At 38.4% G+C, this 20,099-nt stretch overlaps 1 protein-coding gene across 1 annotated transcript in view; it reads right to left on the bottom strand.

Annotated features, from left to right (window-relative positions):
• Nucleotides 1-8,551: 8,551 nt before the first annotated feature.
• Nucleotides 8,552-20,099, bottom strand: part of CDKL2 (cyclin dependent kinase like 2) — a 47,256-nt gene continuing 35,708 nt past the window's right edge. Inside the window, 4 exon segments of the mRNA XM_072625166.1 lie at nucleotides 8,552-8,727; nucleotides 9,963-10,092; nucleotides 12,225-12,313; nucleotides 15,297-15,436. Coding sequence (XP_072481267.1) covers nucleotides 10,062-10,092; nucleotides 12,225-12,313; nucleotides 15,297-15,436 — 260 coding nt within the window. The 3' untranslated portion in view covers nucleotides 8,552-8,727; nucleotides 9,963-10,061.

The raw sequence follows: 20,099 nt of genomic DNA, 5'->3' as shown, positions 1-20,099 counted from the left end.
CCGAAGACTTTGACACTATTGGTCATCAATATGGACACTAGATACTGCTAGATAACACTCTCTTCCTCAAGCTTACATGACACTGCTCTCCCCTGTTCTTCTCTTCCATGTTTGACCACTCTTTAATCTTCCTGTGGGCATCCCACAGAGCTCCATCCTGGGTCCTCTTCCTTTCTCCTTCTATATCATTCTACTTGGTTATTTCATCAGCTCCCAACCATTCAATTATGTTGTGTGTGCAGATGATTTTCAGATGTATTTATCTAGTTTCCATCTCTCTCCTGAGTTCTAGGCTTACAGGAACCAGATATCTCAGAGTCATCTGAAAATCAGCATGTTCAAAACTGAAACCTCTCTCAAACCTCCCCACTTTCCATGTTCTCAAACTGCTGTTGAAGGGCCCCCCCATTCTGACAATCACCCAAACTCATCATCGTGGTGTCATTCTCAGATGTGAGTGACACCTCACTCATCTGACCACCACTGGGCCAACCCTCATCATTTTCACCTTCACCTTTCTGGTCTTATACTTTATAGCCTTGTACATAGTGGATAACTGCCCTTCTTTGAACCCAATATTCTGTCTCTTAACTGTGTCTTATCTGGAATGCTCTCTTTCCTCCTCTGCACCCTCCCTTTCCTCTCCTGGCTCCTCCCAGGGTTCCTTGCAGACTCAGCTCACCTATTGAGTCCATCCCAACTACTTCATCAATACTACGCTCTGTACAGGCACCTTCCTCCCCTTTTGTATGTTATCTTTTCTTGTTAGAGGTAACTCCTTGGGGGTAGGAGTTATCTTTATTTGTGTTTATATTTGTGTGCCCAGTACTTACAGCAAGTGTTCAATAAATGCTTGCTATCTTACCTTTCAGGAGGCCTTTTCTAGTCCTGTCCCCTCCTCCTAGTGCCTTCCCTCTGAGATTTTTGTTGTTCAGTCATTTTAGTTGAGTAACTCTGTGTGACCCCCAAATGGTTTTGTTTTGGTTTTTGGCCAAGACACTAGAGTGGTCATTTCTTTCTCCAGCTCATTTCACAAAATACGTTCAACTTATGAATTATGTCAGGAAATAATTCCCTAGATGGTAGATCTGAAGATCCTATTAACTTCACTATTTGCTGCTATACACAAAATACAGTGCAGAACTTAGCACTGGGCCTGGCATACAATAGGTGATTAATAAATGCTGGTTGACCAACTGACCGATACTGACTAGGCCATTCCTCTGATGTTCTGCATTCATTTCACTTCAGTGTGAACACTTGCTACGCTAATGCAGAGTATATCTTTACACAGAAGGAGATTTACTGAGCAACATGGGCCCAAAAATCTATAGGCTAGAAGCCAACCTTCTGGTACTGAGGAGTTTCCAGTACATTAACAACAATAATTTTTTAGAAAGCTCTATGAACTAAAAACAGATGCAGCACACAGGGTTTGACAGACTCCCCCAAACTGGCCCATTGGCGCAAAACCCACCCAGTACATGTAGACAAAACAAGAGTGAGAGAAACCTGAAATATCACGAGGACTGTGAAGGCTATGTCTGTACATGATGCAAGGCCATGTTAGTGTTGTACAGCTCAAAAGCAGTCAGAGATGGGATCCGAGATTCTGAAAATGTTTTGTTTTCTTTCATTATCAGTTTAGAATTGAGAAATAAAGAATTGACACATACACAAAGGAAAGGGAAAAAAACAGTAAGAACAGAACTTTGGGGGGCAGAGCTAAGATGGTGTAGTAGAAAGAAACATGTGCCCTAGCTCTTGCCCCACAGTTGATAAAAACCTGCAAAAAAATGACTCAAAACTAATTCTAGTGCAGCAGAAGACACAAAACGACAGATTGAAAGAGATTTCCAAACCAAGGTAGCCTGAAAGGCCAATAGGCAGGGTCTACCCACATGGGGCATGGAGCAGAGCACAGCCCAAGGAACCCAGCCCAGCTTTGGCCACACAGCACCAGCAAGAACAGGAACAGAGAAGGCCTTGGGGGCAGAATCTCTTGCAGCATCTGCAGTTCCCAGATTTCTCAACACACAAACACCAAAGACAGCTTCAAAGGTCACTAAGAAAGTTTTTTCATATGGGTGAGAAGGGAGCAGAGTCCTCCCCTAGCCCCAGTCCCAGACAGTGGCAGCAGTAGCAGTATCTCTTTTTGGAGCCCTCAGCCTAAAGATCCTGGGGGAATTGAGCCACTGATCTGGGTGTGATCCCTGGGTGGCAGTCCTGGGGTAAGGAAGAGCACTGGCATGGTGGAGCTGGTGGAAGCTCTGGAAAGGAAATTCTCCTTATAGATCCTGGGCAGAAAAGCTTTGGTAGCTCCCAGACCAGAGCACAGTCAGGAGGGGAGTAAAATCCCCTCTATTGATTGTGCCACCTTGGAGGAACTGAGAACTTCCAGATCCCCAGAGTATGCTCTCCTCATGACAAAAGACACAAAAGTCAAGTAACTGGCTGGGAAAATGCCCAAAACAGGGGAAAAAATAAAATCGTAGAAGGTTACTTTCTTGGTGAACAGGAATGTTGCTCCATCCTTTCAGACAAGGAAGAAAAATGCATATCATCAGAGGAAGACATAAAAGTCGAGACTTCTCCATCTAAAACCTCCAAAATAAATATGGAATGGTCTCAGGCCATGGAAGCACTCAAAAAGGATTTTGAAAATCAAGTAAGGGAGGTGGACAAAAAATTGGGAAGAGAAATGAGAGTGATGCAAGAAAATCATGAAAAATGAGTCAACAACTTGCAAAAGGAGACCTAAAAAAAATGCTGAAGAAAATAACACCTTTAAAAATAGACTAATTCAAATGGCAAAAGTGGTCCAAAAAGCCAGAGAGGAGAAGAATGCTTTTAAACAAAAGTAAAAGGAGGTTCAAAAGTTCACTGAAAGAAATAGTTCTATAAAAACTAGAATGGAGCAGATGGAAGCTAATGACTTTATTAGAAACCAAGAAATTACAAAACAAAACCAAAAGAATGAAGAAATAGAAGACAATGTGAAATATCTCATTGGAAAAACAACTAACCTGGAAAATAGATCCAGGAGAGACAATTTAAAAATTATGGGACTACCTGAAAGCCATGATGAAAAGAAGGCCCTAGACAACATCTTTCATGAAAGTATCAAGGAAAACTGTCCTGATATTCTAGAAACAGTGGGTAAAATAATTATTGAAAGAAATCACCGGTCACCTCCTGAAAGAGATATGAAAAGAAGAAATCCCTAAGAATATTGTAGCCAAATTCCAGAGTTCCCAAGTCAAGAAGAAGATATTGCAAGCAGCCAGAAAGAAACAATTCGAGTATTGTGGAAATACAATCAGGATGTAGCACCTTCTACCTTAAGGGACCAAAGAGCTTGGAATATGATATTTCAGAGGTCAAAGGAACCAAGATTAAAACCAAGAATCACCTACCCAGCAAAACTGAGTATAATACTTCAGGGGAAAAAAATGGTCATTCAATGAAATAGAGGAATTTCAAGCATTCTTAATTAAAAGACCAGAGTTGAATAGAAAATTTGACTTTTAAACACAAGAATTAAGACAAGCATGAAAAGGTAAAAAGGAAAGTGAAATCATAAGGAACCTGCTAAAGTTGAACTGTTTGCATTCCTACATGGAAAGATAATATCTGTAATTCTTGAAACTTTTCTCAGTATTTGGGTAGTTAGAGAGATTATACATACATGCATACATGCATACATACATACAGATATATACATATACATATATATTCAGAGGGCGCAGGGTGAGTTGAATAGGAAAGGATGATATCTAAAAAAAATTAAGGTGTGAGAAAGGAATGTATTGGGAGAAGAAAGGGAGAAATAGAATGGGGCAAAGTATCTCTCATAAAAGAGGCAAGAAACAGCTTTTTCAAAGGAGTGAAAGAGGGGGAAGGTGAGAAGGGAAAAAGTGAAGCTTACTCTTGTCATATTTGGCTTAAGCAGGGAATAAATGCACACTCAATTTGGTATGAAAATCTATCTTACACTACAGGAAAGTAGGGGAGAAGGGAATAAGTAGGGTAGGGGGATGGTAGAAGGGACTGCAAATGTGAGGAGGGAGTAATAAGAAGTAATCACTTTAAGGGAGGGACAAGGTCTAAAGAGAGAATAGAATAAATAGGGGACAAGACAGGATGGAGGGAAATAAAATTAGTGTTTCATAACATGACTATCATAAAAGTTTTAGCAAAACTACACATATGTAGCCTATATTAAATTGCTTGCTTACTCAGGGGGGATATGGGTGGACAGGGAGGAAGGGAGAGAAGTTGCAACTCGAAGTTCAAGGAACAAATGTTGAGAATTGTTTTTGCATGCAAATGGGAAATAAAAAATACAGGTAATGGGGTATAGAAATCTATCTTGCCCTACAAAGAAAAGAGAGAAGATGGAGATAAGGGAAGGGAAGGGTCTGACAGAAGGGAGGGCAGATTGGGGAAAAGAGTAATCAGAATTCATAGGGTCTTGGGGTGGGAGAAGGGGAGAGATGGGGAGAAAATTTGGAAGTCAAATCTTGTGAAAATGAATGTTGAAAACTAAAAACAAATAAATAAATAAACTTTAAAAAAAAGAACAGTACTTTGGGAGAATACTGTTTCTTTACATTTTTGACCCCCATTTTTATGGAATAAAACTGTTTTATAGTGACAGGCTGCTTTGGATTTTAAAGTGCTGTTTTTCTCCATTGTTAACACAAGAGCTCCCAAAACATGATCTTAAACTGAAAACTGATCCTAATTAATTACCAATTAAAAAGAAACACAAGAGAAAAAGCAGTGTAACACACAAAATTTAGCATTTTTAAGTTGCTTATCCAAGTTCTAGTAGATTCTTTGTTTGCAAATATTGCAGCCAAATTTTAACACTATTTCATATATATCTTTGAGGGTAGTTATTAGGAGTTAAATTCTTGCAGAGAGAGATTTGGCTCTGAAACAGCATAAAGAGCTTTCAGATCAGGGAGACCATTCCTCAAAGGCCAAGATAGTCTCTCATAGACAATCCTGAGATGTTTTAGTGTAGGGGGAAGAGCTTCTCTCTGCTACTGGATTTTAAAATGCTATGATTAAAATATTAAAATATTTTTTTCTTTTTTCTGTCCAGTTCTATATCAGAAGAGAATGTACAACAAACTACTACAGTCCTGGAGTGAGAAGGAGTAAGAAGATTTCAGGTCTGATCCTTGATCACTCACTAGTTAACCAAGTGACCTTTGACAAGTCCCAGCATCTCTTGGCCTCATTCGCCTCACCTGTTAAATAAGAAGTGACTCCCAGTATGAAAACCAGAAAGCATCTATAAATTTATCCAAAAACTTTATTTTAACATTTTGTCATGCATTGGTTAAAAGGGAGAGAAAAATTCTCTGTATTAAAATGATGTTTTGCCTCATTTGAAAAAAAAACAACTTTACATATTGGGTTTTTAACTGATAAAATTTATAGTTTAGGAAAGAAATTCATTTTATGTCAAATTTTAAAGAAAAATTATTGATTACTTCCTATATATTCAGGATAATAGCATTTAAAACCAGAAAGAGCAGTGTTTCAGGATCAAAACCTGATATCTTAAATGACTAATTCACTCTGATATGAGCGGCTGTTTCTTTTGGGACAGAGAATTTCCAGATACAGCTCTGAGCTTCTGTACCATTGTGGTTAATACCAAAACAAGGCCAGAATTGGCAGTGTTTTCACTTTTGCCATTTAAGGAAGGTCACTTACCAGTATGGTCAGGGTAGCACTATAATGGCTACCCTGCTTAACAAATGGAAACTTCTTATTAGACTTGTTATTATTATTAGACTTATTAGACACTCTTTAATGAGGAAAATCAAAGCAAAATTTAGTCAGAATGATCAATTACAGCATTTTCTAAAGTTCAAAACACAAAAATGATCCAATGTTGCAGCATCTTATTTACTGTTTGGCCAGTTATCACACACAGAGATCTGATATATACCTTCTACTACAGTTATTTTCCAGGCCTATACAATTCATACATGCTGCTTTATTGTATCATGACATGCCAACATCTTACTAAAGACATGCAAATAATCAAAGCCAGCATCCTCTTTTCTTATGACAACTGCCTCGCAATCTCAGCGAAGGAGCTAGACTCTCCTCTCACCCTCTTTGAGACTGTTAGCTACGTTTAGACTTTTGAGACTGCATTGACTCTCTGATCAGGTCTCAGATGAACTTTGTTTATATGGGCTACTGATGTAACATGAGGACCCAATGCAGCAGCCTTTTGAAATATCACTAGGATAAGGTTTGAGTTGTGCCAAAATATTCAATGTGGCAGAATATTCAGAGATTGACATCATATTTGAAAGTATGTTTTTAAGTAGAATGTTTGACTCTGTTTATCACACTCCTATCTGTAAGTACGGCCTCCATAAACAGGCTCCACTCCTGGATTTACACAAGTAACACCAGAAATACCAACTATAAGTCAAGGAATCAACGGGTTGGGATTCTTAGTGCTGTTGCTAGGAACACCAAAGGTGGTTGGATAATCTGCTCTGATCTGTCTCTCTGGGAAGCAGCCAAGATGAACGTTTCAGCTGGGTCTTTCAGTCTGTTCAGGAAGGCTTTTGGTATCTTCCTTTTCATCACTTTGGAATCCCTAGTTTTAGGATCAGCATTGACATCCTGGTTACAAAAGGAAATGTTCATGGGATTACTGATCAGAGAAGGATAAAAAAAACCTTTCTTGTTGTGGAACAACAGCCATAGGAAAATGTTACGCTTTTTTTGTTTCCTCTTTAATAGTCTTTCCATGGAATGGAATTTAAAATTAATGAAGAAATGTAGTGTTGAGATTCATTTGCCAAAATATGAAAAGAATGAGAATGTAATTCATACTAGCTATCACCCACAAAGCATTCAATTTTCAGGTTCAAGAACTCTGAATTTCTGATAAAGGCTTGATTTCTAAAATATGTAGAGAACTGACTCAAATTTACAAGAATACAAATCATTCCCCAATTGATAAATGGCTAAAGGATATGAACAGGCAGTTTTCAGAGGAAGAGATTAAAGCAGTCTATAGTCATATGAAAGAATGCTCTAAATAATTATTGATAAGAGAGACGCAAATCAAAACAACTCTGAGGTACCACATCACAACTATCAAATTGGCTAACATAACAAAAGATGTGGGAGAGTTAGAACATTAATTCATTGTTGGTGGAGCTGTGAGCTGATCCAATCATTCTGGAGAACAATTTGGAACTATGCCCAAAGCGATACAAAAATGTGCATACCTTTTGACCCAGCAATATCATTTCTAAGGATGTATCTCAAAAACATCATAAAAAGGGGAAAAGGTCTCACAAGTATAAAAAATATTTGTAGCAGCTCTTTTTGTGGTGGCCAAGAACTGGAAATCGAGAGAATGCCCATCAACTGGGGAATGGTTCAACAAGTTGTGGTATGTGAATGTAATGGAATACTATTGCGCTATAAGAAATGATGAACTGTTGGACTTCAGAAAAATCTGGAACGACTTATATGAACTGATGCTGAGTGAAATGATCAGAACCAGAAGAACATTATGCTCCGTAACAGCCACAGTGTGTGAGGACTCTTTCTGATAGACTTCGCCCTTCACAGCATCACAAGGACCTAAAATATTCCCAAAGGACTCTTGAGTAAAAATGCCATCTACATCCAGAGAAAGAACTATGGAATCTGAACACAGAATGAAGCAGACTAGTTTCTTTTGTGTTATGTTTTGTTTTGGTTTGGTTTTTCTCATGGCTTCTCCCATTCGTTTTAATTTTTCTATGTAACATGACTAATGTGAAAATGTGTTTAATAAGAATGTATGTGTAGAACCCATATAAGATCGCAAGCCATCTCAGGAAGGGAGTGGAGAGAGAATTTAAAACTTATGGAAGTGATTGTTGAAAAATGAAAACAAATAAATTAAATTTTAAAAAAGAACTCTGAATTTCCATTCTTTTTTAAATAAATTCATCACCATAATGTTTTATCATTCCCTACTCCTCAAAAACTCATTCTCCAATCTCCCAGTGACCTCCAGCCCCTCGGGAATATCCCAGGCCATCAACTCAGCTCTGGCTACACTCTGTCTTCTTTTCTCAACCTTGACCCCTTGGTGAGCCAGATCAAATTGACCTTCTCTTACACTCCTGAATCCTTCATTCCTTTCTTCTATCAATTATCATCCCTTGCCAAACCATGACCCTGGATTATTCCTACTCTCTTGTCTCTTCAGAAGTGTGGTGAGTGGGTCCATTACAATTTATTTTGGTGAATTTCAAATGGGCCCTCACTACATATAGCAAGGCAATCCTCTTGTTGTTCAGTCATGTCTGACTCTTCAGCGATCCCATATGGGGATTTCATGGCAAAGATACTGGAGTGGTTTGCCTTTTCGTTCCCGAGTGGATCAAGGCAAACAGAAGTGACTTGCTCGGGTCACACAGCTAGTAAGTGTCTGAGGCCAGGTTTGACTCTTCCTGACTCCAGGCCTAGTGTTCTATCCCCTGAGCTCCTCTATCTTACTCACCACAGCACCTGTTCCAAGGCATTTCTTCTCTCCTCAAGATTCCCAACTGTCTGAGTATATGGAGTCTCTTCTGCTTGCTAAGGCCAGCTCCTCTATCCTCAGTGCCATTCCCTGTGTCTTCTCCAGAAGAGTGCACAACCGTTTAGTATTTCGTCTCTCTCAAAGTTGTCAGGCTCCTTAAAAAAAAAAAAACATCTCACTACATCCTACAATGCCTGTCAAACGTAATACTATATCTCTCCTTCTTTTCTCAGCTAAACTCCTCGGGAAAAAAAGATGCCTCTATTTCCATTCCCATCACTTCTAAGACCCCTTCTTTAATTTTCAGAATTTGCACTCCATTACTTTGTGGGAGATTTCTAATTTGTTGTTGTTCAATGAGTTTTTTCATGAAATACCCAACTCCTTGATTTGTTCTTTCTTTTGTTGATGAAGCCATTCAGCTGCATTCCATAGCTTTTGGTACATTGTCTCATTACCATTGTTTTCAATGATAAAATTTTCTGTTTCTACAATTTATTCTTTGATCAACTAGAATTATGTTAGTCTCCAATCAAATTTATCTTTCAACTGAAACTAATTCTTCCAAAATTACCAATAATTTTTTTCTCATATAATGAAGATTTTATTAATCCTTGATTGGACATTAGTATAAAGAACTTCTACAGTTCAAAAACACTACTGTCAAAACAAATTTAAATACAATGTACTTGTTATCCTCTTCTCAATTGTTATTCCAGTAACTTTCTAACTTTAAGTTTGGAGGTAACTGTCCCTTAAAAAAGGACATCAAACAACAGTATCCTCACTATGGGTAAAGGAAAAGGTTTTTTAAAAAGCAAAGTTTTACTAATTCTATATTTGAAAAAGTCATACTCATTATAAGGCAATTCTAGTTTTGTACAACACGTTGACAAAATTATTGGGAAAAAAATCTGCCACCTAATTGTTATCCAAGACGACAATGTCACAGTACACAACTTTGAAGGGAGATCCAACACCAGGAGCAGTTTTATTAGGAAACAATTACAATAAAAGATAAGATAAATACTAGAGAATGTTTAGAATTAGGAAACATAATTGAAGAAATTTTTCTATTCTTTCTTGCTCTCTTTATAAGAAAATTAGATTGGGGGCAAGGGGATACCATAAAAATGAATCTCTATTTATCCACAAGATAAATTTCAGAACAAATTAATGATTCAGGTTTCCTAAAAAGGAAGTGAGGGAATGGGTAGGATACCAAGAGATGACATATATATATAACACATCTAAGAGAAAGTATACAAAAATTAAAACCAAGGTAAGATAACTCACTATTTGAAAGCTAAAAATTTCTGTTGAGCTTTAAATTAAAGAAATGAAAAATCCAGTGCATTAAAAGCAAATTGAAAATATGATACACATTTACCTGTATAAAAAGTGTTTTTATTTCTTCACCTGAAGAATCATCTTTTTTCTTCTTACTAATTTTGGATATTTTTAATGAAGAAAGTTCTCTGTCAACTTTCTATATCTTTAGTTTTAGCTCCTGAGAAAATCTGCAAGATAAAACACATTTGCTACTAAAAGATAATCCCATGCTAGACATGTAAATAAACATAGGAATGATTAGACTTAGAAGAAATTTAATTTTTAACTTAATTGTGAAAATAACTAATTATGGCAAGAATGAAAGCATTCTATTGAGAAGTAACTGGACAAAGATCACATATAATTCTGTGACTGATAAAACATACTGTCGATCCACAATACATGATCTTAATAATACTATTAAAATAATTTTAATTAATTACATGTTATAATGAATGCAGTAATGTTTATTGAATTAGGTAGAACTTACTTGAATATTTTGGGGTTTTTTCAAGAAGGAGATATAAAACAAATCAGACTTTGATGGAATTTTTCCAGTTAGATAAATAATTGTTGTCACCAACTTCTAGATTTCACATATTTTAAAACAATAATATAACATGGTTAGGAACAGAAAAATATAGGGCTAATGCAACGAATCATGTTTTCTATCAGTTTACATTTGCTGAGCATCTACTACACGTACCTACACTCAAAAAGGAAATATATATATATATACATAATACACTTGTAAATATTATACAAATACATGCAAAAATATGTACATATATGTTTAATTCAATAAACTTTTATGAAAAGTCAATTCATTCCTGCAGTGGGATATAACATTCTCTGGGGAATAAAAATGTTGACTACCAGAAGGGTAATATAGAGATACACGGTAGGGGTAAACATACTGTAGCATCTTACAAATTGTGGCATCAGTGGTTTAAGGGCTTTCATTGCAATATTTTCTCTCCTTTAAGTAGCTGGAGTATAGTAGTGTGTGATCCTGATTATAGCTTCTTAGTACTTGAACTCTTTCTGACTACTTAGTATCTTGAAATTCTGAATTTTTGTTACAACATTCTTGGGTGCTTTCAGTTTGGGGTTCCTTTCAGAAGGTTTTTGTGTATTCTTTCTATTTTCACTGTGCTCTCTGGTTTGGATGAATCTGGGGAGTTTTCTTTTATGATTTCTCAAAATGTGGTACATAGGTATTTTATTAAGACGTTTTTAAGAGAGGCCAATGATTCCTAAACTATCTCTCTTCATCCTATTTTTCAAGTCAGTTATTTTTGACAGTAGATACCTTACCTTTTCTTCATTTTTTTTCAGTCTCATGTTTCATATTGATATATCCTGTTGCCTCCTGGAGTCACTAAGTTTCGTTTGTTCCATCCTCCTTTCAGGGAGTCTATTACTTTGGTAAGGTATTCTACCTTCCATTCAAAACTATTCTCCTTCCAACTCTTTCATCAACAACTCTTATTTCCCTTTAAAATTTAGCTTCTTTATCCTTTACTTAATTTCTTCCAGTCATTTTTTTATTCCCTGTACCCAAGCCATTTTGTTCCCCTGAGACTTGGCTTCTAATAACTTGCTTTGGAATTCTCTCTTCTTCTGGGCTTGGGTATCTCTTCACTCATATCATTTCAGTATGTTCACTGCATTCAGTTTTCACTTGTTTACTTCTGTTTTCAGCTTCTGTTCATCATTTAGGACTTTGTTCCAGGGCCAGTCAGACTCTATTTAGTTCTGATCCAGACTTCTGGGTTTCCTGCTGTCTTCCATTTCTCCTGATGGATCTGCACTCAGAGCACAGGGAAGATTCAGATCCACACTCAAGGCAGCTTGGGTCCAAGTGTTACGTACTCTAGTCCACTTGAAGAGCCCCCAGTCAGAGCAAGGGCAGATTCTGCAATCCTGCAGCATACTACTCAGAAAACGATGGGTTTGAGGTGTCCCTGGAACATTCCTGATCATAGTGCTGCCAGGCCTCTGCCAAGTTTCCATGAGTTCATCATGACTTCCCTAAGTGAACTCCTTCTAGCATCCATAATGCTTTGGGCTATGTGAGGGGAAAATGGTGAGGGGATGCAGTCTTGCACAGTACAGATGAACTCGTTGTTCCTTTGGATTCCAAATCTCTCAAATTCTTGATCATTATTCAAGCTGGTCTTGTTTTAAGATATTTCTTGGGAGCATATGAAGAAGAGATAGGTTCCACTATAATATTTATAACCTGATAACCCAAACCGTGGTTTTGTTTGTGCCACAGCATGTTTTACTGATGAAAAAAGCACACAGTGTTAAACACCTCTCAGCAAATCCATCCTGGATAAAAAAGTCACGGGGCAGAAGTTCATCACAGAAAGACCTTTTGTCAACATCAATCTGCAAACATTTCTGAAACATCAAGGAAAGTTTTTATTCAAAACAAAGAAAAACTGTCTACATTAAGAGGGATATCCTACATCCTTTAGTCAAAGAGACATCCACCCTCCCCACCTTGGAAAAAACTGTCAGCTCATGGACCTGCTCCCTCATCACATCAATTGAAGGTAAGGTTGGGCATCTCTCTTCCACTGTATTTGTATTTATCACTAAAGGAAATGTATCAGGGGCTCTTAATACCCTCAAATACTACATTTTAAGTAACAAAGGGTAACTGTAAAGATGACACAATTATCAGGAAGTGAAAAAACCTGTAAAGACAATTTCCCCAAAGAAATGATAGAGATACAGTTGAAGGAAGAGTGATAAGATTGAGGAATATATCCCAACCTTTTCTCTTCTCTACTTAATTCAACCAATTATGCACTTACTAGGTACCAGACTTTACTCCTCTAAATTTTAATATGTATTATTGTAGTAAAAAAAAGTCTGAAAAATAGAGACCCATATCTTTTAAGGCAAAATGCATTCCACATCCAGAGAAAGAATTATGGAATTCAATCACAGAATGTAACAGATCATTTTCTTTTGTATTATGTTTTATGATTTCTCCCATTCATTTTAATTCTGCCATGCAACATGACTATGGTGAAAATGTATTTAATAGGAATGTATGGGTAGAAGCTATATAAAATTGTATGCCATCTCATGGAGGGAGGGGGGAGTTAGGGGTGAAGGAGGTAGAGGGAGAGAAAAAAATCTAAGTCATATGATAGTGATTGTAGAACACTGAAAATAAATAAAAGAATAATAATTTAAAAAGAAAAGAAAAATAGAGACTCATGGTCCACCAGTAAGTTTCATTATTATTAATAACTGGTTAATATTTAATATTAATAATTGGTTAACAATGTCTCAGTTTTCCAATTACATGTATTCTTAAGACAGGGATTCATCACACAAAAGTGTGATGTCTTTAAAGCGCCTGATATATTACTGTCGTTTAATCTACATGATGCAACACAGTTATGGTACACACTTGCAGACACATACACACACACACACACACACACACACACACACACACACACACACCCCAAAATACTGTGTACTGAACTGGAAAGAGTTTTAGCCTTGAAATCAAGTCAGACTCTGGTGCCTGAGGCTCCTCTTTGCTACTTATTGACAAGCTACAAGGACTTGCACAGAGTAACAAGTGGTTAGTAAATGTTTGTTGATTTGGATAAAGTATTTCAACACTGAGTCTCAGTATCCTCTTCTGTAAAATGAGGGTTATAATGCCTATGCTTCCTGCCTGCACTTTATAAACTGTACAATGCTGTCTCTCAATGGCACATAAGCACTCTGAATGAATGCAAAGGCCTTCTATTGGACTTTATCCTTAGGATTTTTCTCTCAACCATGACCAGGACTCACATAATCTAGAACTTTTTAAAGAGGAAAATAAGTAGGGATCAATGTTATATTTGTCATGAGAATTCATTTCTTTTCGAACACAAAATAACACAGACCACATAGATTTACATGTGCCATTTTCTAAAGTACTTTCTAGAAGTAGACTCAATCTTGGGATAGAGAGATTTTCCCTTCACATTATATCTGGATGATGTATGACACTAATACCAGGTTACATCTAGGGTCTTTTCACACAGCTTTTCTCACACAGGAACCCAGGTATTGCCAAATAAATCAAACTCAAGGCCCACTGGGTCCCAGATTCTGTTCCTAACCAAGGCTTAACATGGAAAGTGCAAAATTGTCTTCCTGGAAATGAGTATGATCCTGAGAGTTTTTCTCTTATATCCGTATTTTGTACTTATTTCTCTTCTGAAACTGAGTTCCATAAATGAAGCAAAAGAGAACCACCTTTGGTTCATCCCATTTTGATCAAATTCCAAAGGTTCCCCCCACCCCCCATGGTATTTCCAGATTTGGTGAATGAGTGCAAAGTCACTTCCCCAATGCCGTCCACAGTCTTGTGATGTTCAGTCTAGTCCCCTTGTCCTTTCTAAGGTGAAGAGTCCTCCTCACATCCATCACTTCTCTAGCTTCTGAGATAAATGGTTATTTCTTTCTTGTATTAATAACTAACTTCAATTAGGATCAAGTTTTCCCCTTTTTCTTCTTCCTCATACAGACAACAACCAATGCGGGAAATCTTGGGCAAGACTATGGATTCCTGCTCATTGTGTTTACTCAGGAAGTTCTGGGAAAATGTGCATTCTCCCTTTTGTCAGAGAGGTGATATAGGAATTAATAAGTCTCTTTAACCAAGACTTGGGTGATCCAAGTCACTACCTCAAGACCCTCATTGTAATATAGCCCACCCTATAACATTCATTCTCTCATTAATTGCTAACCATACAGAGTTGATTGCCACCCTCAGGAATACCTACTCTTCCAAGAGCATATAAACTATAAGCCCACCACTATTAGGGGTCTTTGGCATTCAAGGGTGTCTCTGACCTTTATTACTAATAAACATGCTAGCCTTGTTAGTGAAATGATTAAATTATCCAGAAATTATTTCTCTCAAACTTTTGAAATGTCATTCTCAAGGACATTTAAATGTCACTCTGCGGACCAGAACCACAAACAATATTCCAGAGACAGATGCATCATAAGGATAAAATTATATTTTCTGTTGTATTTCCAACTGCCTTCAACATGAAACTGAGCTTCTGATGGGACTCCATGCACCTGGAAGGGCAGTGGGAGGACTAGGCCAGGGAACCATTGACATTAACAACAACAGCTCCCAGTTACATGCTACCTGGAGGTTTCCTAAGTAACCAAAGCCTGGGTAGGGCCCGGCTTCTAAGAATGCTTCCCCATGTGGAGATTAGAACTAACGATAACTTTTCTACTTATTTCACAGGACTCTTTTGAAAACCAAGGCCCAGGGTAGGAAAAAGGTGCTCCTAGATCCATTCCAGTCATCTAGCAGGAGCAAACAAAGCATTCTGTCCCTTACTTTTGCTAAATCAATCACCACTGCAGGGAGCATCCAAAAGTGACTTTCAAAACAGTCAGCTTCTTCAACTTTAGGCAATTTCACATTCACAAGGAGTGGGTTCTTATAGAATAGTTTCTGATGTCTTGGGACTAAATTTCCTGAAAGCAAAAACAGCGCCCAGTAACTACACATAGTAATAACAGCTACTATTTATATAGCACCTTAACACTTGCAAAGCACTTTACAAAATTACCTAGCTTAAACCTCACAACAACCATAAGAGATAAGTACTGTTATTACTATTACTTTTTTGTACTTTACAAATAGGAAAATGAGGCCCAGAGAGGCTAACTTGGACAGGGTCACACAAGTAGGGTCCTGAGGCCAGATCTGAATCCAGGTCTTTCAGACTCCAACATTCTGTCTGCTCAAAGTCAGTGCAGAAGCAAAGAGAGGATAGAGAGCACACAGATGACTGAAAAATGTAGCTTTGTGTGCTCTGAGCTCTAAAATCATGTAAAACGCAGCAAAGGTAATGCATATGTTAGGTGTTGGGCAACAAAGATGTTAAAATTCAAAGCAAGTCATTTTTAGTTGTTTTTCAGTTGTGTTGGACTCATTATGACCCCATTTGGAGTTGTATTGTCAAAGATACTGGAGTGATTTTTGATTACCTTTTCCAGCTCATTTGACAGATGAGGATCTGAGACAAACAAGGTTAAATAACTTGCCTAGGGTCACACAGCTAGTAAGTGTCTGAGTCCAGATTTGACTTCATCAGGAAGATGAGTCTTACTGACTCTAGGGCCTGTGCTCTATCCATTGTGCCACCTAGGTACCCAAAACTAAATCGCAATTATCCATTATTAAGAATTTCAGGGGTGGATCCAAGATGGTGGAGTAGAAAGATGAACATACACTAGCTCTTCCCCCACTGCTCATAAAATGCCTGTAAAGGGGACTCTCAACAAATTCTAGAGCAGCAGAAGCCACAGAACAATAGAGTGGAGGAGATTTCCAACCCAGGGTGACCTGAAAGGCCGACGGGAAAGGTCTGTTGCACCAGATGCAGAGCAGAGCCCAGCTCAGCCTTGGCCTAATGGCACAGCTCCAGGAGGAGAACACAAGCAGGCTTGGGGGCAGAATTCCCAGTCGCAGTAGCAGCAGTTCACAAATCCCTCAACCCACAGGTGCCAAAAGTCAGTGAGAGGGTTTTTTCAGCTGGCTGAGAAGGGAGAAGGGCCTGCCCATAGCTCTGGCCAGAGGTCACATTGGGTGGGTGGCAGCAGCTTCTACAGCAGCCCCTAGAGAAGCCTGTATCCATTGTTGGATCTTAAAACCCTGGGGGCACTGAGCAACTAATTCTTACCTCAGCCCTGTGTAGAGGCCCTGCCCCCACCGAATACTCCTGAGGGATTTGAGCAGCTGATCTTTATCTCACACTGAATGGTGGCCCTGCCCCTGCAGATAATCTGAATCTCAGCCTCCAGTGCTGGCATGGTGGAACTGGAGGCGAGGTGGTTGTAAAGACTAAACTCTATTACTCAGATTCTGGGCACAAAAATTTCTTCTTGCTCCCAGACCAGTGTACACACTTAATTGTACCACCTTGGAGGAACTGAGATCTTACAGACCCTCGGAGTATACCCTGCTCTTGACAAAGGACCCAAAAGTCAAGTAACTGGTTGGGAAAATGCCCAAAAAGGGGGGGAAAAAATAAGACTATAGAAGGTTACTTTCTTGGTGAACAGATATCTTCTCCCATCCTTTTGGAGGAGGGAGAACAATGCTTACCATCAGGGAAAGACATAAAAGTAAAGCCTTCTGTATCAGAAACATCCAAAATAAATATCCAATGGGCTCAGGCCATGGAAGAGCTCAAAAAGGATTTTGAAAATCAGATAAGAGAGGTAGAGGAAAAATTGAGAAGAGAAATGAGAGAGATGCAAGAAAATCATAAAAAGCAGGTCAACACCTTGCTAAAGGAGACCCCAAAAAAAAGCTGAAGAAAATAACACCTTGAAAAATAGGCTAACTTAACTGGTAAAAGAGGTTCAAAAAGCCAATGAGGAGAAGAATGCTTTAAAAAACAGAATTAGCCAAATGGAAAAGGAGGTTCAAAAGCTCACTGAGGAAAATAGTTCTTTAAAAATTAGAATGGAAGAGATGGAGGCTAATGACTTTATGAGAAACCAAGAAATCACAAAAGAATGAAAAAATGGAAGATAATGTGAAATATCTCATTGGAAAAACAACTGGCCTGGAAAACAGATCCAGGAGAGACAATTTAAAAATTATGGGCCTACCTGAAAGCCATGATCAAAGAAAGAGCCTAGACATAATCTTTCATGAAATATCAAGGAAAACTGCCCTGACATTCTAGAACCAGGAGGCAAAATAAACATTGAAAGAATCCACCAATCACCTCCTGAAAGAGACCCCAAAAAAGAAACTCCTAGGAACATTGTAGCCAAATTCCAGAGTTCCCAGGTCAAGGAGAAAATATTGCAATTAGCTAGAAAGAAACAATTGGAGTATTGTGGAAATACAATCAGGATAACACAAGATCTAGCAGTTTCTACATTAAGGGATCAAAGGGCGTGGAATAGGATATTCCAGAAGTCAAAGAACTAGGACTAAAACCAAGAATCACCTACCCAGCAAAACTGAGTATAATACCTCAAGGGAAAAATGGTCTTTCAATAAAATAGAGGACTTTCAAGCATTCTTGATGAAAAGACCAGAGCTGAAAAGAAAATTTGACTTTCAAACACAAGAATGAAGAGAAGTATGAAAAGGTAAACAGCAAAGAGAAGTCATAAGGGACTTACTAAAGTTGAACTGTTTACATTCCTACATGAAAAGACAATATTTGTAACTCTTGAAACTTTTCAGTATCTGGGTAGTGGGTGGGATTACACACACACACACACACACACAGAGAGAGAGAGAGAGAGAGAGAGAGAGAGAGCACAGGGTGAGTTGAATAGGATGAGATCATATCTTAAACAATGAAATTAAGGGGTGAAAGAGGAATATATTGGGAGGAGAAAGGAAAAAATGGAATGGGGCAAATTATCTCATAAAAGAGGCAAGTAAAAGACTTTTCAGAGGAGGGAAAAGTGGGGGAGGTAAGAGAAAAATCATGAAGCTTACTCTCATTACATTCGACTCAAGGAAGGAATAAAAGGAACACTCATTTTGGTATGAAAACCTATCTTACAATACAGGAAAGTGGGAGAGAAGGGGATAAGCAGGGTGGGGGGGATAATGGAAGGGAGGGCAATGAGAGGAGGGAGCAGTTAGAACTCAACACTCTTGGGGAAGGACAAGATCAAAAGACAGAATAGAAGAAATGGGGGAGCAGGATAGGATGGAGGGAAATATGGTTAGTCTTACACAACACGACTATTATGGAAGTCATTTGCAAAACTACACATATATAGCCTACATTAAATTGCTTGCCTTCCCAATGGGGGGGGGGGGAGGGAGGAAGGAGGAAAAGTTGGAACTCAAAGTTTTAGGAACAACTGTTGAGTACTGTTCTTGCATACAAATGGGAAACAAGAAATACAGGTAATGGAGTATAGAAATTTATCTTGCCCTACAGGACAAAAGACAAGATGGGAATAAGGGAAGGGAGGGATGTTAGAAGGGAGGGCAGATTGGTGGTAGGGGTAATTAGAATGCTTGGCACTTTGGGGTGGGGAGAGGTGAGAAAATTTGGAACTCAAAATTTTGTTGAATGTTGAATGTTGAATAGTTAAAATAAATTTAAATGCATGTTGAATACTTAAAATAAATTTTAAAAATAAATAAATTTTAAAAAATTAAAAAAATAAAAAGAGCATTTAATTTTCACAAAAAAAAAAGAATTCCAGGGGGTGGTGCCAAGATGGCAGAGTAGAAGGAGAAACCTGTGGAAGCTCTCCCGCATAGCCCACAAAACATCTGTAAAAAAATGACTTTAAACAAATTCTAGAGCAGCAGAAGCCACAAAACAACTGAGTGAAAGAGATTTCCAGCCCAAGACAGCCTGGAAGGCCCACAGGACAGGTCTATTGCAATGGGCTCAGAGCAGAATGCAGCCCAGCCTTAGCCACACAGTGTAGCAAAGAGAGGACTGGAGCAGGCTTCAGGGTACCATGGGAAGCAGTAGCAGTTCCAAGATTGCTCAACTCACAAACACAGATTCAAAGGTCAGTGAGAAAGTCTTTCACCTGAGTGAGAGGGGAACGTGGTCTGACCCTGCCTGCAGCAGCCACTACAGTGGCAGCATCTATATTTGGAGGCCTCAGCTTAAAGACCCTGGGGGAATTGAGCCACTGATATGGGTCTCAGCCCTGAGTGGTGGTCCTGGGGTGAAGAAGAGGGCTGGTGTGGTGGAGCTGATGGAAGTTCTGGACAGGGAATCCTACTGAACATTTAAAAAAAAAAAGAATTCCAGAGGCACCATGATCTCTGAAGAGAGAAGTTAGCCTAAGATTCAGGAAGACCCACTTTCAAGCTCTGCCTCTGAGAGATCACCCTGGGTAAGTCACTAGCTCTCTGTGCCCAAGGCAACTCTAAATTAAAGAACTACTGCTGATCTGCACTAGTAGATGAGCTCTCTGTGCCCAAGGCAACTTTAAATTGCAGGACTACTGCAGATCTGTGCTAGCAGATGATTCCTTACAGCAATGACATCACATTTAAAAAAAATTTTTTCCTATTGACTTTGGATCTCAGTGGTCAAGTTCATATCTCAACATTTCTCACTTTTTCCATTTTAATGGCATGGTACTGACCTTATAAAAGAGTACCAACATGGAAAACATGAAA

The sequence above is a fragment of the Notamacropus eugenii genome, chromosome 7 (assembly GCF_028372415.1).
Source record: "Notamacropus eugenii isolate mMacEug1 chromosome 7, mMacEug1.pri_v2, whole genome shotgun sequence".
NCBI classification, from domain to species: Eukaryota; Metazoa; Chordata; class Mammalia; order Diprotodontia; family Macropodidae; genus Notamacropus; species Notamacropus eugenii.
This window is presented reverse-complemented; position numbering and strand designations above follow the sequence as displayed.